The sequence below is a fragment of the Coregonus clupeaformis genome, chromosome 13 (assembly GCF_020615455.1).
Source record: "Coregonus clupeaformis isolate EN_2021a chromosome 13, ASM2061545v1, whole genome shotgun sequence".
Lineage (NCBI taxonomy): Eukaryota > Metazoa > Chordata > Actinopteri > Salmoniformes > Salmonidae > Coregonus > Coregonus clupeaformis.
This window is the reverse complement of record NC_059204.1, coordinates 31,704,677-31,731,378: the sequence shown is the minus strand read 5'-3', so window position 1 is coordinate 31,731,378 and position 26,702 is coordinate 31,704,677. Positions and strand designations below refer to the sequence as shown.

The 26,702-nt window shown below is 41.4% G+C and overlaps 2 protein-coding genes across 12 annotated transcripts in view; both read right to left on the bottom strand.

Annotated features, from left to right (window-relative positions):
* LOC121579246 (disks large homolog 2) overlaps window positions 1–4,161 on the bottom strand; it is a 336,409-nt gene extending 332,248 nt beyond the window's left edge. For all 10 annotated transcript variants that reach the window (XR_006002882.2, XM_041893670.2, XM_041893672.2 and 7 more), the window contains exons 1-2: window positions 2,829–4,161; window positions 1,293–1,424 (exon numbers count right to left, since the gene is read on the bottom strand). Coding sequence is in view for 9 of the 10 variants with exons in the window: in XM_041893670.2 (XP_041749604.2) it covers window positions 1,293–1,424; window positions 2,829–2,847 (151 nt within the window). In the remaining variant the exon portion in view is untranslated. The remainder of the gene's footprint in view (window positions 1–1,292; window positions 1,425–2,828) is intronic.
* An 18,514-nt stretch (window positions 4,162–22,675) lies between these two features.
* On the bottom strand, window positions 22,676–26,019 carry LOC121579245 (CREB/ATF bZIP transcription factor). Of its 2 annotated transcripts, XM_041893668.2 has the most exons (4): window positions 25,814–26,019; window positions 23,962–24,827; window positions 23,680–23,755; window positions 22,676–23,156 (listed from the first exon to the last, which is right to left on the bottom strand). In XM_041893668.2, the coding sequence occupies exons 2-4, from the start codon at window positions 24,765–24,767 to the stop codon at window positions 23,076–23,078; spliced, it is 963 nt and encodes a 320-aa protein (XP_041749602.1). In that variant the 5' UTR covers window positions 24,768–24,827; window positions 25,814–26,019; the 3' UTR covers window positions 22,676–23,075. The 2 variants fall into 2 exon arrangements, with proteins under 2 accessions (XP_041749602.1, XP_041749603.1); XM_041893669.2 differs by having other exon boundaries at window positions 23,680–24,827; window positions 25,814–26,018.
* Window positions 26,020–26,702: the final 683 nt, after the last annotated feature.

Here is a 26,702-nt window from a genome sequence, read left to right as displayed (position 1 = left end):
AAAACAGCATTAACCTGAATTGGAGGATAGCGATTCCAGGGAGTCAAACACAGCAAGGTCTGATCAGTGTGTAACAGGCCTGCACAGCCGTTGAACGTCAACTCACAGGAAATGATGTATGACAAACTTCCACTAGGATAAGGTCCACTGCCATTTCATGCCACAGATAATAATAATACAGAGGTTATAGCGTGCTAGCATTCATTTCACATAGGCTTTGCCCTTGCTAATCGCGGATATGGCCTTGAAAACAGTAATGCATGGCCTGAACAACCCTTTTTCTGCGATACATTTTCAAACTTGACCTGAGAGGTTGCAGGTTTTATTATTAGGGGAATGACCATGTCATGAACTTTGAAATTATGAATAACCATCATGCATTATACCAATCTCCAATAATGCAGTGAGGAGATGCCCTTGAATCAATTGGATCAAATATGCAAAAAGCCCACATCAATATGCTTATTTTGAATCATTACAAAAACATCACAGGGGAAGAGTAAGAGGAGTACATAAAAAAATACCACAGGCACAGGGAAGTATCTACTGCAATATCAGCTAAGTTAAAAATAACTTTTTCGAGAAAAAGCCCTAAACCTGCAGAATGTGCTCACTACCCAGGCATAGCAAAATGCAGGTTAAGCAAATGTGACAATAGACAAACCTCTAGAGATAACACAAGTATTGTGAATGCCAAAAAGTTCTGACTTAGGTGACCGATCATTCAGCAAAGACCCCATTTAAAGGGGCAATAAGCAGTTGCTACATCCATTTTTGGACTAAATTAACGATATGTACCCATTGATTCTTGAAGAATATAACTTAGAAATACCTCTTGAGCTTAGTTCAACTGTCGTACCCCATCAGAACCCAAAATATAAATGTGTTTTACTTCAATGTTTGTAAACAAAGTGAATGTAAACAAACACTATTTAGCCTCAAAAGTTGGTCTATGAATTTGAGAGTGGTTACATTTCTCCTGCCCCATCGCTCCGATTTTTGCTGAAACAGGAGCAGGGAAAATGCTTTGTTATTGTTTCTATTGCTGATTGCCACTTTAAATGGTTATTATAAAATAGTTATTACTTAAAGGTAGACTCAGCAATATGATGTACAGGTAACTACCAAAATAAAGGAAACACCAACATAAAGTGTCTTAATAGGGCGTTGGGCCACCGCGAGCCAGAACATGGATAAACAGTTGAAGAGGGGATATTGGTTTTTGTTATGTCAATAAAAACAACAATAGATTCTTCAATGAATGGATGGATTCCAATATCCTACTGACTTACCAAGCAGTGCTTGGAACAGGCTGCTTTTGAAGACCCCCATCACTCTCTGAATGGCAGTTTTGAGCTGTTGTTCCTCTGGTTTCTTCAGTTTAGCACAGTAGTCTTCCAAAAGCCCTAGGGCCCTAGCTGTATCTGCAGGAGGGTACGGATTGGAGACCAGTTAGCATGCTATTCAAAAGATGGTCACATCAGTTTTAATTTAAACATAGTCACAAGTGATGAAATATCACAAACCATCAGACAAACACGGACCAATTCACAAAGGCATTTTGTTTGAAAAATATATACAGTAGCTTGAGCTTTTGCCACATTTTCCCCCCATTTGTGAAAGGGATTCTAAGAACAATCTCAAGCAGCAAAGCAACTCTGAAAAGATATGTAATGACAACTGCATGTGCAAAAGACGATGAAGCCACTTGTATGGTTTATAATTAGCAGCCATTTCAAATACTAATATGAGAGGCAGTTTTGCAACGGTACAGAAATGTGGAGCATGGTTCGAGTGTACGCTTGGCACGGGCAGCAGAGGGTGAGACACCACTGTCACACAGAGACAGAGGAGTCATCGTTGAGCTCAGACCCTGTCACCACAGGAGACCACAGGGGAACAAAGCCGCTCTTTTCTCAGGGGTGGGGGAGGGGTGCTGTGACAAGTGTGTGACAAGACGAAAGACAACACTAAACTATGTCTTATGTGTCAAAGAAACTCACAAGAACAGTGTAAAATGGTCTTTACTGATATGGATGTTCCTGTTTAATTGATCTGGCTGACTGCTGTCTAGTGAGAATTTAACTTTCACCTCTCAACTCCTGAAAACTCTGGAAGGTTGCAAAATCTTGCATGACTTTTATTGTACCGTAGCCTACAGTTGTACAGTTGAACAGTAATTATTTCTTATTGCACAATTACAGACCAGTGTCTGCCAATATAGGCTGCAAATAATAATAATTTGCAATATAGGCTGCAAATAAGGATAAAACAATCCTTTAATGAATACGATACACAATATTCAATTACACCTATGATAGGCTTTACTTTACTGAATATGGCATTATAAATGCCTACAAATGTGCTTAAATACTGTATAACCTATTATACGTTAAATGCTTTTAGAAATAATTTACTAATAGGCCTAATAACGTTACATACATTTATTTTATGTAGGCCTAGCGTAGCTTATAAATGCTTATTCATTAAAGTTATTAAAGGTTTACCCAATATTCTTATCTAAAATAAACTATTATCAATGACTGTTCTGTTTCATAGGCCAGAGCGCCAAGGTGCATGCAAAAAACTTTTTTATTAGGCTTATATTACAAGTTATGTGGTAATTTTTATTTGGTTTGCCACTAGCCTACCTACAGGAGCATATTAAACCGAGAAAGGCAAATTGAAATTCTGGCCTACTTACACAAGACTACATGCTGACATCCAGAAGTGCTCAATGTCAATAAAGAGCCACTCGTGTTTTTCACTTGTGGCTGCATAGAGTGGCGAGACAACTGTTGTGCCAATGTGTATACGTTTCTGCTCACCTTCTTTTCTTACAGGCATAGTTGAATGCTGGCTCCGTATCGGTGATTTACTCTTGCTCCAATAACATAACGTATTCCCAGTTCTCTTCAGTGCATTATTAAAAGTGTCAGACAGTGGTAACCGCTAGGTAGAAACCACATCAATGGCGAGTCAGTTGTGCTATAACATGTGTAGCCTTAGACACATAGGCAGTAGGTTTTAGGCTTTATCTCCAGCAGAATCCGTAGCCTGCGGTCTAAAACAATAGGGCAAAACAGGCCACAAACAAAAACGATGCTTGTTCAGTTCATCTTCAACAAAGTATTTCCGATTGAGGTGTGCTACTGCTGACAGGTGCAACAGCAGTCGCGCGCGTTCTGATATCATGTCATGGACATTGACTATAGCCTAGCATAAATGGTAGGTCTATTCCCTCAATAGTCAGGAACTTTTCTTGATCACCCAGCGAGATGTTCCGCGTTTCTATCACTTCCCTTGCAGTTTGATGCTTGCATTGAGTCAATGGCGCTCCCATGTGATGAGCTGGGGATTTAAAAAACAAAACCAATGGCAGTCCAAAGAAATGTTAAAGGCGCCGTAACGTTAATCGGCAAAGTGAAATATGCAACCAAGCAAGGCTATTTTAGCTCGTGCAAAAAACGTTGCAGCATGTCATGGGCTATGATGACATGAGCAAGGGTATAGCCTATTTGTAGCCTAACAGCACAGCAAGTTTAATTAGGATACACACCTGGCAGCAATTCCTCATAGCTTAATAGTTTTTTCTATGCATTTGGAATGGCCCAGTTGGCTAAACGAACCAGGTCTGCGGCTAAGTAGCCTTTGGATATCTAGCTATCAAAATACATAACATTAGCTGGCCAACATTTATTCCAAGACATACCACCACGGATAAAATTGATATGCTCCATCCAATAACTCAGTTAGCTAAGGTTATGTAGTTGTGTGATTCTCCGTCATCTCCCTTTCATTTAGCCTACAATATTTTTTAAATAAGTCTAATCAACTATTCACAAACTGAAATTAACCCAATACTCGCAAACACATGCCTCATAGTAGCTTAACCAGCTAGGCTACTTAAAACGAATACCTGGACAGTGAAAATGGAAGTTGACAAAGCGTTTGGCTAACGATAACCTCATTCCAGTGAGCAGATTCTCTCCTGACTGTCTGTTGGAAAATACCTGCTTGTCTGATCTTGCCGTAAAACGCATGGCTCTGCAATAACCCCGTCTATTGTACACATTTCATATATTCTTTGCGAAATATCTGGAACTTCCTCGTCCTCTTTTTTGCTGTTCCTTGGCAGCTTTAACATCACCACGTTTTTGATTCCCAAGTCTACAGCCACGAAGTAGAAAGCAGCAGCATCAGTACCAGTTTTACCCATAGAGAATAATAGAGGCCTCTAGTGGCTAAAAGGCCTCATTAGCATGAGCATGGGCAGCGCCGTTGAAGGCTTCCACCATTTTAATGTAGTCAACTGGGTGGGACTTCCAACTTCATTGGCTGATCCTTCCTGGTGACCCTGTTGGAGTCATGTCCAACTGGGTCATCAGGTAGGATCAGCCAATCGGGAAGAAGAAAATGACTACTTCAAAGTGGAGATTCCCTCAATGGCGCTGCCCATGCTGTCACAGACACTATAACCGCACATATACAAAAATGAGTCCTCTATCTATCTCTATGGTTTTACCTTAGCAATGGAGAGGTTGGTTACTAGCTACCCTTGATTGACAAAACTTTACATCCAATGGCATGTCGAGGTTTTTTGTCCACGCTCGGGTTTACTAGCCTCTGCCGAGTCCCCAACAATCAGATGTGCCGGTTTCAGGTGAGACTGAAAGTGTCCGTGCTCCTTTCTCATATATCGTTGCCCGTGCTATTCAGGTTCCTTGGGACGTCCATACCCTATTGAAGTAGAAGTTTAAAATGGTTAAGGTAGGGTTATGATTAGGTAAGGGTTAGGGTCTGTGAGTATGGACGTCCCAAGGATTCTGGATAGTACTGACCAAATGGAAAGAGAGCCTGTGATGCCACTTCCGCTTTTGGAAGTTAACCTGGGCTGTGTTCAGTACATTATACGTTCTGGAACGTTCAATTGAACGGAAACAGTGCTGTTGAAAAACGGGGAGGGGTTGGGTTGTGGGTTGGGGAACGCGGTCAGCATGGCCACTGGCTTTTAAATACGTCACTCATAGAGCTTGCCAGCTTGAAGTCCTAAAACCCGGAAATGAGTAACCTCTGGTTCGTTTAGCCATCCCTATGGGAAAAATGAATGGGGAAAGAATAGGGTTTTGGAATAAACTCAGAAAATAAGTTCTGAGGTTAACACAGGCTTAGGAGAGTTTATACGGTTTGTTCTATGAGTTAATAGCACTCAGTTAACATTACCTTTATGAATTGTAAAGCCTTTATGTGCTTTATGTGATTTTTTAAATAACATACAGTTGAAGTCGGAAGTTTACATACACCTTAGCCAAATATATTTAAACTCTGTTTTTCACAATTCCTGACATTTAATCCTAGTAAAAATTCCCTGTCTTAGGTCAGTTGTGATAACCACTTCATTTTAAGAATGTGCAATGTCAGAATAATAGTAGAGATAATTATTTATTTCAGCTTTTATTTCTTTCATCACATTCCCAGTGGGTCAGAAGTTTACATACATTCAATTAGTATTTGGGAGCATTGCCTTTAAATTGTTTAACTTGGGTCAAACGTTTCGGGTAGCCTTCCACAAGCTTCCCACAATAAGTTGTGTGAATTTTGGCCCATTCCTCCTGACAGAGCTGGTGTAACTGAATCAGGTTTGTAGGCCTCCTTGCTCGCACACGCTTTTTCAGTTCTGCCCACAGATTTTCTATAGGATTGAGGTCAGGGCTTTGTGATGGCCACTCCAATACCTTGACTTTGTTGTCCTTAAGCCATTTTGCCACAACTTTGGAAGTATGCTTGGGGTCATTGTCCATTTGGAAGACCCATTTGTGACCAAGCTTTAACTTCCTGACTGATGTCTTGAGATGTTGCTTCAATATATCCACATAATTTTCCTTCCTCATGATGCCATCTATTTTGTGAAGTGCACCAGTCCCTCCTGCAGCAAAGCACCCCCACAGTATGATGCTGCCATCCCTGTGCTTCACGGTTGGGATGGTGTTCTTCGGCTTGCAAGCGTTCCCCTTTTTCCTCCAAACATAACGATGGTCATTATGGCCAAACAGTTCTATTTTCGTTTCATCAGACCAGAGGACATTTCTCCAAAAAGTACGATCTTTGTCCCAATGTGCAGTTGCAAACCGTAGTCTGGCTTTTTTATGGTGGTTTTGGAGCAGTGGCTTCTTCCTTGCTGAGCGGCCTTTTTTCCCCAAGCTGTTAAAAGGCACAGTCAACTTAGTGTATGTAAACTTCTGACCCACTGGAATTGTGATACTGTGAATTATAAGTGAAATAATCTGTCTGTAAACAATTGTTGGAAAACTTACTTGTGTCATGCACAAAGTAGATGTCCTGACCGACTTGCCCAAACTATAGTTTGTTAACAAGAAATTTGTGGAGTGGTTGAAAAACAAGTTATAATGACTCCAACCTAAATGTATTTAAACTTCCGACTTCAACTGTTTATTCTTCAAAATTCACAAAAAGTAACGTTTATAGCTGATGAAAATTATCTCATTGAACAAAATGTATAAGATCTCCTAAACCTGTGTTTACCACAGACCTTATTTTCGACATTTATCCAAAAACACTACCAAAAAAAACATTCATTTTTATCACAGGCTTTGTGCAACAAACCATGGCGCAGTTAGTGCCTACAAAAATACGCCATTACTATCTCTCTCTTGCTTCAAGCCACACCCACTAAACAGGAGCTCAGTCTATTCAAAAACCTTTGGGGAAACTTGTCAGTACAAACTGTTCTGCAATGTAGCAAATGTTCAAGGGAACTGAACGCACCTCAGTATGTAGCGGACCGAGTTTTAGGCATTTATTTTGTCCTAATGCCGCGTTCATAACAACAGGGGACTCTGAAAAATACAAGGTCAAATCATGACATTAATTATCTTCAGTTCAGTAAGTCGGAGCTCTAGAAAGAGGCCGGAGTTCCCGAGTTGGAATTCCAAGTTGGATGACCGTTCAAATCGATTTTTCCTAGTAGGAGCTAGTTTTTTTCTGAATTCCCAGTTGTTTTGAACGCACTGAAGCCGGAAGTCTGAGATTTCCGAGTTCCCAGTTCCGAGTTGTTTTGAATGCTGCATAACCTAACGTAGTAGGAGTAAAAAAATGCCTGACCGGAGTTCCTACTTCCGTTTTTCATGGGAAAGGAAGTCAGGTTAAAAAAAACAGTATTAAAGAGTTTATAACTAAACCAAGATAGACCACAGCCTGTCGTTTCCAATGGGAACAAATGTGTCATAGTGGGCAGAACAAGCAAGGAGGTGTGGGCAGAGCCAAGCATAACCTATCGAGATCCTTCTTCTTCTTCTTCTTCTGTGGATTTTATATGGCGGTTGGCAACCAACTTTAAGGTGCATTACCTCCACCAGCTGGACTGGAGTGTGGACCAGAGACAATGACAGTCTAAATCCTACCCCATAATCTCGTCTCCCTAAGGAAACGAAATACATAATTAAATACCACATCCCCTGAAGATTTCCCCAGCAGTTCACTTAATCCTGGCTCTTCAACCCCATTACTCCTCAAATCTAATAACATTCGCTCCCTTTCGCTCACTTATTTCTGGCACTGAAATAGAACATGTTCCACTGCCTCCATCTCCTCCTGACAATGATCACACCTCCCAGTCGGATGTTCACCCACCACTTTCAATGTACTATTTAGCCTTTTGTGTCCCAGTCTCAGCCTTGTGACTACACTTTCCTCCCTTCTCTCTCAGCCTGAGGACCTTCCTGCCCCCACTTTTTCCTGGATCTTATACAGGTGTCTTCCCTTACACTCCCTGTTCCACAACTCTTGCCACTTATTTTTAACCACTGTTCTTATTAATCCCTTGGCTTCTGCTTTACTGATTGATATTTCCATCTCAACATTAGGATGTTTAAGAGCCTGTTTGGCAATAATATCCACTTCCTCATTCCCCTCTACTCCCACATGAGCTGGTACCCAGAGGAACATCACAAATACCCCCATCTGTTTCACCCTAAACAAACACTGCAAAACCTCATACAATACATCCTGTCTGCTCTGAGACACACATGAATTTAAACTCATCAGTGCTGCACAGGAGTCAGAGCAGATTAGCGAGATCCTATTGGCGCGTTCTAGCATACATCTGCACATTTCCGTTAGGGAACGCTTACTATGTGAAGCGCATGTGTGCAATAACTCAATACGCGAGTTTAAAAAACGTTTGCAAAGAGTAAAGTCTACAAAACTTTGTCCACTCTGTTCATAACATATTCTAGTTTTGGGAACAGAAAACTGTATAGAGATTAAATCTTTCATCGATGAGAAAATGTGCAGAATGTCGGCCAAAATCCATCTCGTTCCATCTTCTCCCACTGCTATAATTTGTTGTGAAAGGTTCAGAGGTCACTCTGGTGCACGTGGTTTAAAATGGCTGCGCCCTTCCTCAAAATAATGTATTTACAGCACATAGATTAGAGCTGAGACATCGCCATGGTAACGGATAGTACAGCAATACATTTGACTGGTGTTATAGGCCCTTTTCACGTGACGTCAGACAACTTCCGTTCTGCCGCGATGCAGGTTATGTTTACATCCGGTGTCGCTTAGGAACACTTAGCTAGTAGCACATCATTATGGAGTTCACCCAGTCCCTTTCACATCTGCCACCAATACGACTTAACGACGTAGAACGACTTGCTGACAAGTGGTCCCTTACTTCAAGATCGAAGCTTGATAAAGGCTACAAGTTCTTCGTTGAAGGTTACCTGTTTGATTATGAAGGTACGTGTTTATCTTTATTTAGCTTAAATTAGCCCTATGCTAGCGAAGGTTATGAGCTGACGAGTTTCTGTTTTGCAGCCTCTTTTTAATATTACTGCTGTTTGTATCGACCGTAAGATAAGAGTCAGTAATGTATTAATGGCTAATGCCGCCCTTTCTTAATTGTGTTATATACTGTATATCTATGTATTGAAATACAAATTTTGAAAAGGATTGCGATGTTGTAAATGCTCTTACCAAAATCAAAAAGGATTGGAAGCAGTTGCTTGCAAACATATATTTAATAGTTCCATCAGTGCCATGACACATAAGCACATAACATGGTTAATAGTTGGATATTTTTACAATATATCACATTAGGTTCATTAATAGCTATGAAAAAGTTATTACCCTTAACAAAAACATACAGTATAACATTAGATCAATTAAATTACCAACAAAGTTAATTCATATTTACATTTTTTTGTACATACAATACAGTAATATAAAAGTACTTCTATTTACAGCCCATCTAGCTTACTCAGGAAATATACAACTTCCAGTTGACAAAAACATCAGACTGGTTTGTCTCCTTTAATGTCAAGAGGTCCCTGATAGTTCGACATGAGGCAGCAGATGGCCCACAGCTGATTCACTGAACCCACTGTGGAAAGAGGAACAAGCCCATCCCAGATATGGTACTCCTTCACCCTCCGTATGGCCCTCTCGACTAAAATCCTCAGCCGGGCGATGGCCTGGGTCTTAAGAGTGTCCTCCCTGCTGAGCTGAGGAGATTTTTTCAGTGGAGGGATGACGAGTGTTGCCCCCACTTCTGACAACATCCTCTCGATCAGGAAACCCTTGTCCGCCATTAATTCATCTCCGGGCTGAAGTAAATGCAAGATCTGACATTTCTGTGTTATTTCCATGTCGGAGATGGAGCCTGTGTAGAGCTTTGATACAAATGTGATAACACCACATGGAGCTACACCAATCAGCCCTTTAAAGGTGGTGTGATTTTTGTAGCTCGAAAAGGTTTCTGACTGTAGTGAGAGGGAGGATGGTGTTTCACAGCGGATCTCGGTGCAGTCTACTATAACTCTCACCTGAGGGCAGTAGAGCTTGAACTTATCAGGCATTGTGGCCTGCACCTGCTCTCTTGTCATCCACACCGGCAGTGAGCCAAGAACCTGGTAAAGGTAGCTAGTCCATGTTAAAATGATGCGGCTAACTGTGGACAGGCTGACCTCAAAGATGGTAGACAAGGTTTTCTCCTGAAGCCCAGCTGCAACACGACACAGAAACATAAATAGTTCATCAATAAGTGGAAGTTTTCGGTGAGGGCTAGGTGTCACATGTGCCGTTTGCTGTGCCTTAGACCAGTATACAAGCCGTGAAGCAGAGGGATAAACAGAATCCCAAAACACAGTGAAGACCTCCTTTGAGCTGAATCGTGTGTAGTAGCGATAGTCCTCATCTGTGACACAAAAATTAAAAAGGAGTGGATGCTGCTTCTTAACTGTCAGGTGCTGGATCTCAATTTCTAGGGACAACACTTGCAGCTCCAACTCTCGAATTCTTTGAGTAGCACTGTCCAGTTTACCTTAAGGGGAAGAAAAAGCATACATGTTGGTAGGTTAGTTATTACTCATCTATCCCATCCCATTTTCAATAAATAAAACTGAAGAAGCTTCTAAGATGGATGAGGTTTAAAACGCCAAGTCTTTTCACAGAGAGACCAGTTACTCCAAATCGTAGTATAAAATAGTATTTTTACTTAACTGCCATATACTTTTACTTTTTTTGCCAAACAGATACATGGTTACTCTTATTTGTAATACTAACCAGGAGAAGGACGGCAGGCATAGTCGTGATCGTTTGTCACTGCAGGCAAAGCACCCTCTGTGCTGTCAGGCATCTCATGATCAGAATCATCCAGGACAGCAACACCAAGACGCTTTCTTGCTCGCTGGTAAACTGACTCCCGAGCTTGTGAGCCGCCTCCTATATGTGTGAAATTAACCATATGCTTGTCATGATACATTTTGGTAATCACTTTTCAGTCCCTAAAATGACAAAATGTAGCAGCTATATTGCATCAGGATTAAATTATTAAACATTTTGTACAAGTAATATATTATTGGATTACAGTAGTATTACGTTTAACGCTGTCTACCTATCCTTACCCCAATCATTCCAGTGGAATCTAGACGGCACTGATCCCTGTTTAATACGGATCCGTCCACTGGCCGATGTGTATCTATCCTCAGGGGGAAAGTGCTGACTGCAAACAAAGGTGCTCCCACGAAGAATCTTAAAACTTGGTCCCTCATCTCTCCTGATCGCCCTCACCCAACGGGCACGTATTTCTCCATCAACAGGGAAATCGTGAAAACTCAGATACGGGAATTTCTGTTTGTTGTTTGAACAAAATGGTACACTGCAATAGCATCTTCTCGAAGATTGTGCCATGCTTCGGTGTTGGATGGGATACTGTTGCGATACAGACACCGAGAGAAAAGAAACAGCTAAATTAACATTCAGCTTTGACCAGGAATCAATATTTATCTAGCTATCATGCACAACAGTATTTGAATAGGTGAGTTACTATACATTCATGAATAAACTAACTGCCTAACAAAGGGTTAGATAGCTAGCTAAGTAAACTTGTTACATTACAGCCAGGCAGCAATGTAACGCTACCTTTAACGTTATCGGTATCTGGTACTAAGTTGTTGTTAGCTAACGTTAGCCCACTTTTAAGTAACTAAGGCAGTGAACAATTATGAATTAACAATAACGTTAGCAAGTTACAAACCATTGCATATACGTAAACATTATTACTCTTAACTTTACTAATTTAACTTAAACGTACCTTTTGGAATTTCTTCAAGTAGCTAGCTTGCTAGTTAGTGGTCAACAGTTGTATTTTCGTTGAGAAGTCTCAGGTTACGGGTGAACGGAAGTGAAGTTAACCTGCTACGCGGAAAGGCGGAAGTTAGATGACGTCATCGTGAAAAGGGCCTATTGCAGTCTGATCGTGCTTAATAGCGTATGCTCACTGAACTAGGCTATTTGGACGGGATTTTATTAAATTGAATGTTAGCTATCTGATTCACTCTTATCGAACGTATCGCATACACGTTCACTCAGCCTTGCCAATGCTAGCCCTACGTTATTGGTGGACACTGACATTACATTGCAGGGCATCTTGCTGAAGATGTCACAAAACAGCAGTGTCGTACAGAAAGACACCGGCCGCACAGTCCCCAGAGCTGTGATCGTTCAAATGATAGCGGAAAGATTTGAACGTCTGCCTGAACTTGACAGGTACGTTTTTGTATATGCCTAGACATGGGTTAATTGCCTTGACAGCCCTACTCGTAATTGTCAGCCTATATCATGTTGCTCTCATCATAACATATAACTGTTGTTCTACATGAAAATCTTCACCTATGGCCCCATGTAAATGGGAGGGAATGGGGCATTAGCAGGACTTATTGCCAACAGCGTATACAGGAGAGCGCTGAATGTCACTCAAGGGCGTTTTACATCAAATCTCGCAATGGCTGTCCTACCGTTCTTGACAACAGTGGCCATGTACAGTCGTGGTCAAAGGTTTCGAGAATGACAAGTATTGGTCTTCACAAAGTTCACTGCTTCAGTGTTATGAGATATTTTTGTCAGATGTTACTATGGTATACTGAAGTATAATTACAAGCATTCCATACGTGTCAAAGGCTTTTATTGACAATTACATTAGGTTTATGCAAAGAGTCAATATTTGTAGTGTTGACCCTTCTTTTTCAAGACCTCTGAAATCCACCCTGGCATGCTGTCATTTAACTTCTGGGCCACATCCTGACTGATGGCAGCCCATTCTTGCATAATCAATGCTTGGAGTTTGTCAGAAGTTGTGGGGTTTTGTTTGTCCACCCGCCTCTTGAGGAGCGACCACAAGTTCTCAATGGGATTAAGGTCTGGGGAGTTTCCTGGCCATGGACCAACATTTTCGATGTTTTGTTCCCCGAGCAACTTAGTTATCACTTTTGCCTTATGGCAAGGTGCTCCATCATGCTGGAAAAGGCATTGGTCGTCACCAAACTGTTCTTGGATGGTTGGGAGAAGTTGCTCTATGAGGATGTGTTGGTACCATTCTTTATTCATGGCTGTGTTCTTAGGCAAAATTGTGAGTGAGCCCAATCCCTTGACTAAGAAGCAACCCCACACATGAATGGTCTCAGGATGCTTTACTGTTGGCATGACACAGGACTGATGGTAGCGCTCACCATGTCTTCTCCGGACAAGGTGTTTTCCGGATGCCCCAAACAATCGGAAAGGGGATTCATCAGAGAAAATGACTTTACCCCAGTCCTAGGCAGTCCAATCCCTGTACCTTTTGCAGAATATCAGTCTGTCCCTGATGTTTTTCCTGGAGGGAAGTGGCTTCTTTGCTGCCTTTCTTGACACCAGGCCATCCTCCAAAAGTCTTCGCCTCACTGTGCGTGCAGATGCACTCACACCTGCCTGCTGCCATTCCTGAGCAAGCTCTGCACTGGTGGTGCCCCGATCCCACAGCTGAATCAACTTTAGGAGACGGTCCTGGTGCTTGCTGGACTTTCTTGGGCGCCCTGACGCCTTCTTCACAACAATTGAACCTCTCTCCTTGAAGTTCTTGATGATCCGATAAATGGTTGATTTAGGTGCAATCATACTAGCAGCAATATCCTTGCCTGTGAAGCCCTTTTTGTGCAAAGCAATGATGATGGCACATGTTTCCTTGCAGGTAACCATGGTTAACAGGGGAAGAACAATGATTTCAAGCACCACCCTCCTTTTAAAGCTTCCAGTCTGTTATTCTAACTCAATCAGCATGACAGAGTGGTCTCCAGCCTTGTCCTCGTCAACACTCTCACCTGTGTTAAAGAGAGAATCACTGACATGATGGCAGCTGGTGATTTTGTGGCAGGGCTGAAATGTTTTTTGGGGATTAAGTTCATTTTCATGGCAAAGAGGACTTTGCAATTAATTGCAATTCATCTGATCACTCTTCATGACATTCTGGAGTATATGCAAATTGCCATCATCAAAACTGAGGCAGCAGACTTTGAAAATTAGTATTTGCGTCATTCTCAAAACTTTTGACCACGACTGTATAAATGTAGCTGTCTCCAAACAATTATTGTCTGGTGAGTGTCAGTGTTTCTATTGCAATTAAGTATTTTCTACAATATTTTTATGGCTTCTGAATTGAATCTGAAACAGACATCTTAAACTCATTCAGGTGACCTTAATTGCCCAACCTGTGTCCTGATAAGAGGTGCACTTGTCAGTGCAGTTGGTGCTGGCGTATACCCTATTCTGTTGGCTTTGCCTGTGAATGCAGGCCTTGCTACCAGGTATGTGCAACTGTCTTTCCAGGAGTAGGGTGAAGTTGCCCCTAGACTTAGGCCAAGGCTGGCAGATGGCGATATCGAGTCGTTTTCATCTTACGGTCCAAACGCATTGTATGCAGCTGGCAATACATTCGTATCTCGTGGACCGGTACCTAAAACATTCTCCATTCAGGCTGCATAGGCTCCGATATCCTCCTTACAGCGGCAATCAGCAGTAGAAACGATTAAACTGCCTCCCCACCCCTGGTTCAGTAAAAAGCTGAGAGATGGGGCTGTAGAAAAGTGAATCCCTCAAATTCATAGACAGAGCTAGAGATGCAAGGATTGACCATCCATGATATCAAAATTATAGTTTTAACTATGTTGAGGCTATATAGTTTGTTTACAAACATTGGAGTAAAACAAGCATATATTTTGGGTTCTGATGGGGTATGACAGTTAAACTAAGCTCATGAGGCAGTTAATCTTCAAGAATCAATGGGTACAAAAAATGGATGTAGCATTTGCTGATTGCCCCTTTAACTTAATTTAATGGCGAAAAAAACAATGGAAAATATGGGTACTTATGTAACACCTTGCTAGTGGCTAAATGCTAATCCCGGATGTTGTGTATCGCATTCAGCCAATCAGCTTGCCGCAGTCTGTTTTTCAATCATTAGCTAAGGCAGCGCTGTAGCGCATTAGTGGAAACCAATGTTTTTACGTTCTGGAACGTTCAATTGATTGGGAACGGTGCTGTACTGAATGACCAGTTAAAAAACGGGGAGGGGTTGGGTTGTGGGAATGCTGTCAGCGTGGCCACTGCCCTTTAAATATGTCACTCATTTAATCAAGCCACACCTCGCTGAGGGCGAGAGTTGCACCCCTCCTCAAAAAACCTACAGTCGTTCCCCCTGATGTCAACAACTACAGACCAGTATCCCTTCTTTCTTTTCTCTCAAACTCTTGAGCATGCCGTCTCTAGCCAACTCTCCTGCTATCTCTCTCAGAATGACCTTCTTGATCCTAACCAGTCAGGTTTCAAGACTGGTCATTCAACTGAGACTGCTCTTCTCTGTCACGGAGGCTCTCCGCACTGCTAAAGCTAATTCTCTCTCCTCTGCTCTTATCCTTCTAGACCTATCTGCTGCCTTTGATACTGTGAACCATCAGATCCTCCTCTCCACCCTCTCCGAGTTGGGCATCTCCGGCGCTGCTCACTCTTGGATTGTGTCCTACCTGACAGGTCGCTCCTACCAGGTGGCGTGGTGAGAATCTGTCTCCGCACCACATGCTCTCACCACTGGTGTCCCCCAGGGCTCAGTTCTAGACCCTCTCCTATTCTCTCTATACACCAAGTCACTTGGCTCTGTCATATCCTCACATGGTCTCTCCTATCATTGCTACGCAGACGACGCACAATTCATTTTCTCCTTTCCCCCTTCTGATAACCAGGTGGCGAATCGCATCTCTGCATGTCTGGCAGACATATCAGTGTGGATGTCGGGGAAGGACTGCCCGCTCCATGATCTCGCCATCACGGTTGACAACTCCATTGTGTCCTCCTCCCAGAGTGCAAAGAACCTTGGCGTGACCCTGGACAACACCCTGTCGTTTTCTGCTAACATCAAAGCAGTGACCCGATCCTGCAGGTTCATGCTCTACAACATTCGCAGAGTACGACCCTACCTTACACAGAAAGCGGCACAGGTCCTAATCCAGGCACTTGTCATCTCCTGTCTGGATTACTGCAACTCGCTGGTGGCTGGGCTCCCTGCCTGTGTCATTAAACCCCTGCAACTTATCCAGAACGCTGCAGCCCGTCTGGTGTTCAACCTTCCCAAGTTCTCTCACGTCACCCTGCTCCTCCGCACACTCCACTGGCTTCCAGTTGAAGCTCGCATCTACGACAAAACCATGGTGCTTGCCTACTGAGCTGTGAGGGGAACGGCACTTCCTTACCTTCAGGCTCTGATCAGACCCTACACCCAAACGAGGGCACTACGTTCATCCACCTCTGGCCTGCTAGCCCCCCTACCTCTACGGAAGCACAGTTCCCGCTCAGCCCAGTCAAAGCTATTTGTTGCTCTGGCACCCCAATGGTGGAACAAGCTCCCCCACGACCACTGACCACCTTCCGGAGACACTTGAAACACTACCTCTTTAAGGAATACCTGGAATAGTATAATAGTAATCCTTCTAACCCCCCTTTACTACCACTGTCTTTTGTCTAAACTAACACCTGACTTATTTCACCTGCTAGCACTGACTTGTTTAAAGAAATGTACTTATTGTGATCGAGATGTAGTTGTCCCTGATTGCACACAGCTGCTTGTTTGAAGAAGTGTACTTACTGTGAAAAAAATTCCCCAACGCGACTCAAATATATCTAGCTACAACCAGGCCTGCCCTGAGAACAGTCTTGGTTTCCACTAATGCGATGCTACTAATGCAGCAGACATTAAAGAAACGGAACCCCTGGTCTGATAGCGTTCAGCCAATCCTGTTGAAACTATACACAACATTCGGGATTAGCATTTAGCCACTCAAGCATGGTGGTGGAAAATGGTGTTTCATTTCATAAGGAAAGTATGCATATTTCCCGTTTTTTTCCCCCACCGTCTCGCAATTAAATGAAGTTGAAGAAATCAAAGCCTGAATGGAGAATGTTTTAGGTACAAACCGTTCCCAGCGTCGTCCGGGTTTGGCCGGTGTAGGCCGTCATTGTAAATAAGAATTTGCTCATTACTGACTTGCCTACTTAAATAAAGGTAAAAAAAATTAAGAAAAACGGTCCAGGAGGGATATGACTGTATTGCCGGCTGCATACAATGCGTTTGGATGGTCAAATTAAACCTACTCAATATGCCACCCGCAGGCCTTTGGGCTACCCTTAATGTTTGGATTGTTGGAGGGGAAACATATCCTAGATCTGTAACCAGGGTTATTCGCGGAGTATCGATCCAACAAAGGTTTCATCAATACGGTATGAAAGTCCCGCCTACTTCCGGGATCATGTCCCAAACTGTTTTTGAATGTCCTTCAAGATCATAACAAATTCATAAAAACGTGGTCATTTTAAGTATTTGTGTATTAATTTACTTCTACCCGATGCCATTCATTAAGGTTTTAGTTTTCATAATCGAAAACCTCCATAGAAGGCATTGAGTAAAGTCATCTACGAATATAATTTTACCTATAGCAAATCAAGGCGTTTTCATGAATTTGATGAAATAATCTTTAAGTCCATTCAGTGTGGGACATGATCCGGGAAGTAGGATGGACTTTTAATACAGTGGCTGACTGAATTTGCATAATTATGCCATTTCTAATTATCTAACAGGTAGAACACTGCACCAATGCCAGAAAAGGGAAACGTCCTCCGTTTTTGGATGAACATTACCCAACACATCCTGAGGAAAATGGGTGTTGTGATTGTGTTACAGGTTCTTTGGCACCTACCTAAGCTCCAGATATTTTGACAGCTACTTGAAGTTGCTTCAATTGTCCACCTCCGGTGATGAGGAGCTTGAGAATTAAAACAGTTTTAAACAAACCTAAATGTGCCATGTTGTATTTTTACAACTAATTGGCCTGTTGACCAATTAAATAAGATCAGAATTGTCTGCCTGTCTAAACAGCCTGTGAATCCGCCTTGATTTTGAAGAACTTGCCTTATATTAATGAGATGCACATCCTCAAACTAATTCCCATTGTTATGCTGTCAATTTACATTAAAAAGAAATCCTCCCCTTTTGTCAACATTCTTTGAGCACTACAAATATAATTTAAATCCACAATCACATTTTGCTCTGCCCAGAGTACCCCCTCATGTGCTTTCTACCAGTAGGCCTATGTTCTTACAATTATTTTAAAGTATCCCTTGTGGATAGGTCAAGACTTGTAAAATGCTTCTGCTGTTTCAAGTGGAACCGCAGTAACAGCCAGTAAATAACATGCCTAGTTCAATATACGTTATACCTTAATTCTAATGTAAATTAACGCATGCATTTGGTGATTATCAGGTTGTATAACTGTTCTGCATTTTGAAAAAGTTTTTACTTGGCATCACACATTTGTAATCAAATATTTTGAAATGCATTTGTGATGCATGATCCAATGGCAATTTTAGTGATTAGGAAGTTACACCTCCGAATCAGGATCGCAATACATTACATTTTAGTCATTTAGCAGACGCTCTTATCCAGAGTGTCTTACAGTTAGTGAGTGCATACATTCTTTTTAAATTTTTCATACTGACATTTTTCATACTGGCCCCCCATGGGAATCGAACCCACAACCTTGGCGCTGCAACGCCATGCTCTACTAACTGAGCTACATCCCTGCCGGCCATTCCCTCCCCTACCCTGGACGACGCTAGGCCAATTGTGCGCCGCCCCATGGGTCTCCCGGTCGCGGCCGGCTACGAGCCTGGATTCGAACCAGGATCTCTAGTGGCACAGCTAGCACTGCGATGCTAGCTTTGAACACCTTCAAGACTGTTGTAAAAGCATTCCAGGTGAAGCTGGTTGAGAGAATGCCAAGAGTGTGCAAAGCTGTCATCAAGGCTATTTGAAGAACCTCAAATATAAAATATATTTTGATTTGTTTAACCCTTTTTTGCTCACTACATGATTCCATATGTGTTATTTCATAGTTTTGATGTCTTCACTATTATTCTACAATGTAGAAAATAGTAAAAATAAAGAAAATTCGAACCAGGATCTCTAGTGGCACAGCTAGCACTGCGATGCAGTGCCTTAGACCACTGCGCCACTCGGGAGACACAATACAATAGTTGTTTCTGTTTAAATCCCAGCCTACCTCACAGCTGTGTGTTAAATGCCCATAAACTGAGTGTTCTAAATTGATATCTTTTAAATGGATACTTTGGGATTTTGGCAATGAGGCCTTTTATCTACTTCCCTAGAGTCAAATGAACTCGTGGATACCATTTTCATGTCTTTGTCCAGTATGAAGGAAGTTGGGAGGTAGTTTCACGAGCCAATACAAAACTAGCGTTAGGGCATGCTAGCAGATATCCAATTGCGCTACCGTTAGTTAGAAACTTCCTTCAAACTGCATGCAGAGACAAATTGTATCTACGAGTTCATCTGATTATGGGGAAGTAGATAAAGGCGTAAAATCCTGAAGTATCCCTTTAACAAAGGTCCTCAAAAAAAGCATACAACATACCCTATGTGCATAACACCATCGGGTGCAGAAGAAAAAATGTTGAGTGGCCCGACATGAAAACACAGGTCTGAGTGCCAAATCCTAGGGTAGCACAACTGATAAATAATGCAAATATGATTCAATTTGGATTGTACAGTAAAAATGGCATCAAATTGAGTTATTAATATCAAGCCAGGTAGGCAAGATACTTAATGAGAAACATTTGCTTTGTATAGTGATATGAAAATCTATTATTGATATTGGCTATTGTCATTTACTAGCAGGCCAGGTAATCTAAATATTGGTCGAGGAAACCATTTTACCAGTGTAGAATACATTTTGACAATTTAAGTGCAAAAGAACAGCCTTCAATTATAGTACAGGTCATAGACCTAGTGCATAACACACACATATTCATGATTCGGCGGCAGGTAGCCTAGCGGTTAAGAGCGTTGGGCCAGTAACCGAAAGGTTGCTGGTTCGAATCCACAAGCATACTTCCTTAAAAATCGGTTGTGTCCTTGAGCAAGGCACTTTACCCCAATTGCTCCTGTAAATCGCACTAGTCTGCTAAATTAATCAAATGTAAATGTAAATGATTCCTTTCCCTGACAGTGGTCTATAGGCCAGGAGACTAAATACAATTTGGACTTCTTTAAACAGCCACTCACTGCTAACCAAAAATCAATGGGAGTGATGAAGGCAACCATTAAGTGTTCACTTTTGGCTAAATCACCTTTTGATTTCAAATCAAGTAATTGATTTCAGTTTATTTGACCATGACATTTTTAATATTGGACAGTTACCCCCATCACTCCCATTGACCTTTGGTTAGCAGTGGCTAAAGTTGGCTGGAGTTCGAAGTGGCTGTTTTAAGAAATCCAAATCCAAAGTGCAGTCAACTGGCTCATGGTCTACTTTCAGTGCAAGAAACTATTTAGCTTCAAAATATGGTTAAAGGTATCACGTGGACAGTCAGTACATACATCCTATGAATTTTGAGTGGTTACATTTCTCCAGCCCTGTGATCCTATAGCTTTGTAGCAAAACAAGTGCCGGGGCTGCTGAATGAATCAAGTATCGTGCCTTTAGGGTAAGTTTGGTATTTAAGACCTTTAAAGAATATCTCTGTTTATATACACTATAACTGTAAACAATGGATTAGGAAAAAAGTTTTTGGTTATGATGGTTTCAACGGTGTCTGATTGGTGTCCTTGAAAATCATGTACACCTCAGGTAAACAGCAATGTGCATCAGCCTAAAAATGCTCTCAATGTCTGTTAACAGGCTCTCAAATCCCTTTACGGTTTCGTATGTCCAATATATGGCAAAATTTCCACATTTTTCATAATAAAAAAAAAACTGTTTAGTACAGTGTATGCCCAAATAAGTAGCCTTGCATGCCTTGTTATGACCTGTGACTTTTGGCCACCTACCTACCGCATATCAATATATACCCACTGATTCTTGGAAGAATACAACTTAATGACACCCGAGCTTACCCCATCATAACCCAAAATATAAGGTTGTTTCAAACAATGTATAGCTTCAAAATATACGTGCAAAACTATATTGTCACTCCTTTCATCCATAGCTTCATCTATGAATTTGAAGGTGGTTACATTTCTCCAACCCATCCTTTAGCTTTATAGCAAACCAAGTGTTTGGGTCAGCCATGTCGCTGAAAAACTAATTAAGGATGGTACCTTTAACCAAGTTAATTTGTGAAGTAGCGAACCATTTACTTTTCAGATCCAAATGCCAAGCAAAGCGTTGTGGGTTCTCCACATTAAATATCACAGGAATGCCGTCCAGCTCGATAAACTTGAGTGACAGTTCCTTACACTATTTATTAGATATTTTCAGACCTCAGAAGTGGTTTATGTCTAAATTAGTCAATGGCCCAAGCTACCAGGTGTGTAAATCCCACTAAATGCCTCAACCCCAGGGAAAGATAAGTGCTATCCAAAAGTATTTTAATTTGCATCATTTTGAACAGAACCTGAATTTTTTATTTTATTAATTTGGGATTGAGGCATATAGCTGGATCTATACTGGTGGTGGTGTGGGACATGAACGCATATAGCTGGCTCTATACAGGTGGTGGTGTGGGACATGAACGCATATAGCTGGCTCTATACAGGTGGTGGAGTGGGACATGAACGCATATAGCTGGATCTATACTGGTGGTGGTGTGGGACATGAACGCATATAGCTGGATCTATACAGGTGGTGGTGTGGGACATGAACGCATATAGCTGGCTCTATACTGGTGGTGGTGTGGGACATGAACGCATATAGCTGGCTCTATACAGGTGGTGGTGTGGGACATGAACGCATATAGCTGGATCTATACTGGTGGTGGTGTGGGACATGAACGCATATAGCTGGCTCTATACAGGTGGTGAGGTGGGACATGAACGCATATAGCTGGATCTATACTGGTGGTGGTGTGAGACATGAACGAATATAGCTGTATCTATACAGGTGGTGGTGTGGGACATGAACGCATATAGCTGGATCAATAATGGTGGTGTGGGACATGAACGCATATAACTGGATCTATACTGGTGGTGGTGTGGGACATGAATGCATATAGCTGGATCTATACTGGTGGTGGTGTGGGACATAAACGCATATAGCTGTATCTATACAGGTGGTGGTGTGAGACATGAACACATATAGCTGGATCAATACTGGTGGTGGTGTGGGACATGAACGCATATAGCTGGATCTATACTGGTGGTGGTGTGGGACATGAACGCATATAGCTGTATCTATACAGGTGGTGGTGTGAGACATGAACGCATATAGCTGGATCAATACTGGTGGTGGTGTGGGACATGAACGCATATAGCTGGATCTATACTGGTGGTGGTGTGGGACATGAACGCATATAGCTGGATCTATACTGGTGGTGGTGTGGGACATGAACGCATATAACTGGATCTATACTGGTGGTGGTGTGGGACATGAACGCATATATCTGGATCTATACTGGTGGTGGTGTGGGACATTAATGCATATAGCTGGATCTATACTGGTGGTGGTGTGGGACATTAACTTATTCAGTAATTAAAGCAATTTTGAAGTCTGAAAACTTGAAGCTGATTTATGAGTGTACTATCACTTTAAAGCTAAATGCAGCAGCATTATGTTAAAAACAAGTACATCGGACTAATAGGCGTATGCACATAGAGTATGCTTTGAGCTCTCCACTGAAATGAGGCCTCACAAACCATTACCACATTTTTTCCCATTTTGTTGAGGAATTGATAGACCTTTGTCTGCAGAAAGAGCTTGCTGTTTGAAAAGAGAAAAAGAGATGTGTTAATATCAAATACATTGGGTCACATTCAAGGTAAAATACATAACTGAAACGTGTATAATCAAAATAAGATTTATTGTCAATCATTTAATCATACCCATGTTCCTGAAACATTGTTCTCTCATTTAGGAAAAAAAAGTTGGGACATGTTTCCTGGCACAACATCTTTGTATTTTACATAACATTTTTTAAGACAGATTGTCACTTTATACAAAATTGGTGATGTCCATTTCTATCAGGATCACATCGATAATAAGATAGTTTGACTAGTTTTTTGAACAACTGGGTTACATACCAATGTGTCAACAAGTCAGGTTAAACTTGTGAACAAACCGTTATAGGACCTCTGATATTGTCAATGCAATAGGTAGTGGAACACTTGTCATCCACAATAAATTCACTACTTTTTTCAAAGGTGTTATGGGTTACTGGTTAAATGTAGTCACTTACACCCTTTGTTATACTACCTTTAAAAAAATACCAGGCCAAGTTGGCAGCAGCGGGTCCCGCCTCTTCAGCTTCCCCAACAGCAGAATCCACTTTAGCAATAAAGAAAAATAGGGGCGCTAAATGAAAACATCCTTCAGCAGAATAGTGACGTTTCACAAAAAGACTATTTCTAACCAAACCATGGTAACCATTTATATTTGTTGTTTTTACCCATTCTGGTTTGAGAGCCAATATTAACTAATAATCGTATACTATGAAAACTCTTTGTGAAACCTCACTGTACTCTATTTACATATTTTTTTTTTACGATTACAATAAAGCTTGACTTAAATTCAACAACCCCCATTTCTTTATATTTGGGAGTGCAATCAGTTTGATTTAATATTTACAGGTTATATGCGTGATGCATAGAACTTAAAAGAAAAGACCTTCAAACATATATTTAAGTAATTACTCAAAAACTATGACGGAAAGATATGTTCCAGTGTAAACTTAATGTTACTTTAAAAAGCCGCTGGTGTAGACTAAGATAAATAAAACTTGAAATAAAACTTGAAAAACACATCTTAGAATTTATCAAATCATCAGCTTTTCTTGATCTGAGATCCTTACCATGGAGCCAAGCAGACAGGGACGTTCTGTAACCCATTCATCCAGCATGGTAGAACAATCATCACCTAGAAGAAAACTGGCAACAAGGTTTAACGAGTAACGTGTACTTAAATCATTGGTTTCATAAGATTTTTCACACATGCTCAAAATCATTCAACATTTCTTAAGTAATGTTCTCAAATAGTTTTAACAGTGTTCACAAATTCCCCTGACGTTCATTACTCTGAAGTTAATCAGGTTCAGTCTCAACATCTGAAAACAGATAAAAGTACTTGACCCTACATTTTGAGTGACGTGCTTGCACTCTCTGCACACTTAGTGCAGAACTCCACTGAGACGTTGTTCTTGTCCACGTGCAGACAGACGCCACCAGAGGTCTCCTTCTCCTCCACCTTCACACGTTTCCTGGGCAAGGCATAATCGTGGTCGTCGTTCTTGTTGGACCCCTGGAAAAGCGAGGAAGATAATTTCATGCCGTTCACACCGCTCAGCCTTGACAACAGCTGGGCTAACATGCTCTCGTTGGCCAACACGGCTCTCAGGTACCTCGTCTCATCTTCCAACTCTTCTACCCGCTTATTCAATTGGACGTTTTCCTGTTTGAGTATGCGGTTTTCTGACGACAGAGACCCAACTTTATTCTCCAGCCCGTTCACGTATTCCTTCTTTTTCAGACGATTCATTCGCGCAGCGATGGCGTTTTTGTTGATCATGTGCCCAGACGGGTCATCTCTCCACTTCCTTTTCTGACCAGCAGACACTCCTTCGGGCGATGGGGTCCTGGATGTGCCGAGCCAAAAATCTTGATCTGTTGCGTCACCCACACCTAATTCGGTCAATCCAATGTCGAAAAGAGGGGAGACTGCATCCTTCTCAAATGTCCAGTTTAACTTGTCGATTCCAAATAAATCATCCAGCTCTAATCCAACTGTACTATCCCCATTATCTGAGCTCATTTCTTCAGAGGGACTCGTTTTAACATTTTCTATCATTTCAACAAAGTCAGTGACTTCAACTTCACAAGGACAATTTGAGGAGTGAACCTCCACATTGGTGTTGTCTGAACGACCTCTTCGTCTGGTGATCATTTTGGTTTGATGCCGTCACCACCAATTTATTCCTGCTCCAATCTGGACTGCTCAGATTACCTGTGAGGATACAAAAAGTAAGGACATTGATTAGTAACTTAAATTAAGTCTGTTTAATGAATATGTTGGGTTTCATGGCCCCTAGCCATGAAAGACATATTTGAGTATTGTGTCCTGTGCTTCAGTGAGTAACATTAAATTAGGCCTAGTTATCCTTCAGATTCCCTGTCCATTACCTCAATCCCCATTTTGAAGGGCCTTTGTCTGGAGGCCATTCACGTTTCCTTTACCAAATATAATCAGTAGTGTTGAGCGATTAGTGCTTTGAGGTCTGTTCTGTTTCGGTTAAATTATTTGCAAAAAATAAAATAAAGGATTTCGATAACTTTTTGAAACTTGATTTTAGAGATTTTTTGTTGAAATTCCAAAGCCAAACAGTGAACATTCAATTGCTAAAACATTACAAATATTTAATCGTCTGTCAGGTCCACATTGGGTAGACATCAATAGAAAGAGTACTATGAAATAATAATATATTACAGTTGCTCTTCTGGAACGGGGTTTGAGAGCCCTGTTTTATAACATGTTCCTGATAAATAAAAGCTAATGTTAGCGAACCTAAGTTAGCATCCCTAGTGAATACATTGTTGCAGACATCCTCGTCCTATCTGTGTGGGTCTTTCTCGAGAAATGAAAGACTAATGTAGACTAACATTTCTAGCTAATGCAGTTGTTCAAGGCAGCTGTATATAACTTTAGTTATCTAGCTAAATTAGGCGCCAGAATATTGTCTGAACAAGGCTAACGTTACGTTAGGCCTAACGTCAGCTAGCTAACAATAGTTACCATGTAATCTTTCAGTTTTTGGAACATGTTATAAGTACTCACATGTACATTTATCTAACTAGTTGGTGTTTTCAACAACGTCAAAGTTATTTTTATTTAACGCTAGTTAGAAATTAACTATTACATTATTAGCTAGTTGTTGGACGGCCATTGCGCACAAAAACAAAATGACAAAGCATTTTTTAAGTAACCTCACTTACCGTCCGTGAAGCTTTAACTGGATCAGATTGTAGCTATTTGTTCGCAATATTCTTCAACTTCTGGTAGGAAAACATTCAATCTTGTTTGACAGTCTGTAAATTTGTCTAATCCCGAAAAAACGACTTGCTGACTAGCGGAGATAACTTCCAAACGTACAAAGGACGTACAAAAATGGCGACGCACGCCACGGAAATTGTTTTCACTAGTTACCACAGCCACAAAGTCAACATGGCTATATTTTAAAAATTTATGAGAACATATATAAGCTTTTCGGTGTTAATTTATGGTTAGAGTTAGACATAAGGTTATCAGTGTGGTTAGGTTTAAAATCTGATAAAGATAAATTGTAGACATAGGCAGGGTTTATGACTTTGTGGCTATGGTAACTAGGGACGAGTGCGGAAATACATAACTGGGCGCGTTCTTCTGCCAAGGTGTTGCTGACGCTTACCAGATCTTACAACGCATGGATAGGTATTTTACTTCTCAGCTAACCTCATCATATGTTATAGCAGTATCTGTCAGTCGGTGCTGCAACCATTGGTTGATTCATGCAACGTCTGATCAAGAGAAGGCGACTATCTTTCACACAGGATCTAGCGTGAGTCTATAAAAAGAGTCGCAGCTGTGCTTATTTATTTGCACACCAGGGGTCGCATTTTGAAGGGTTGAGCCTGCTAGCAGTGCTCCCTTTTAAAAATAAATATATTATTTTAATATATCATATTTTATACCATTTGCCTGGTCATATAAAGGAGAAGTAAAATAAATCATTTTCAACAGCTCCAGAGGCTACTCAGAGTCACTGCTGTAGTGTTGACTCTTTGTGGCCTCTGGGTAGGAGCTGCCTGGCCTGGTCCTTTTTGCGGGACACCATGGGCACCTCAG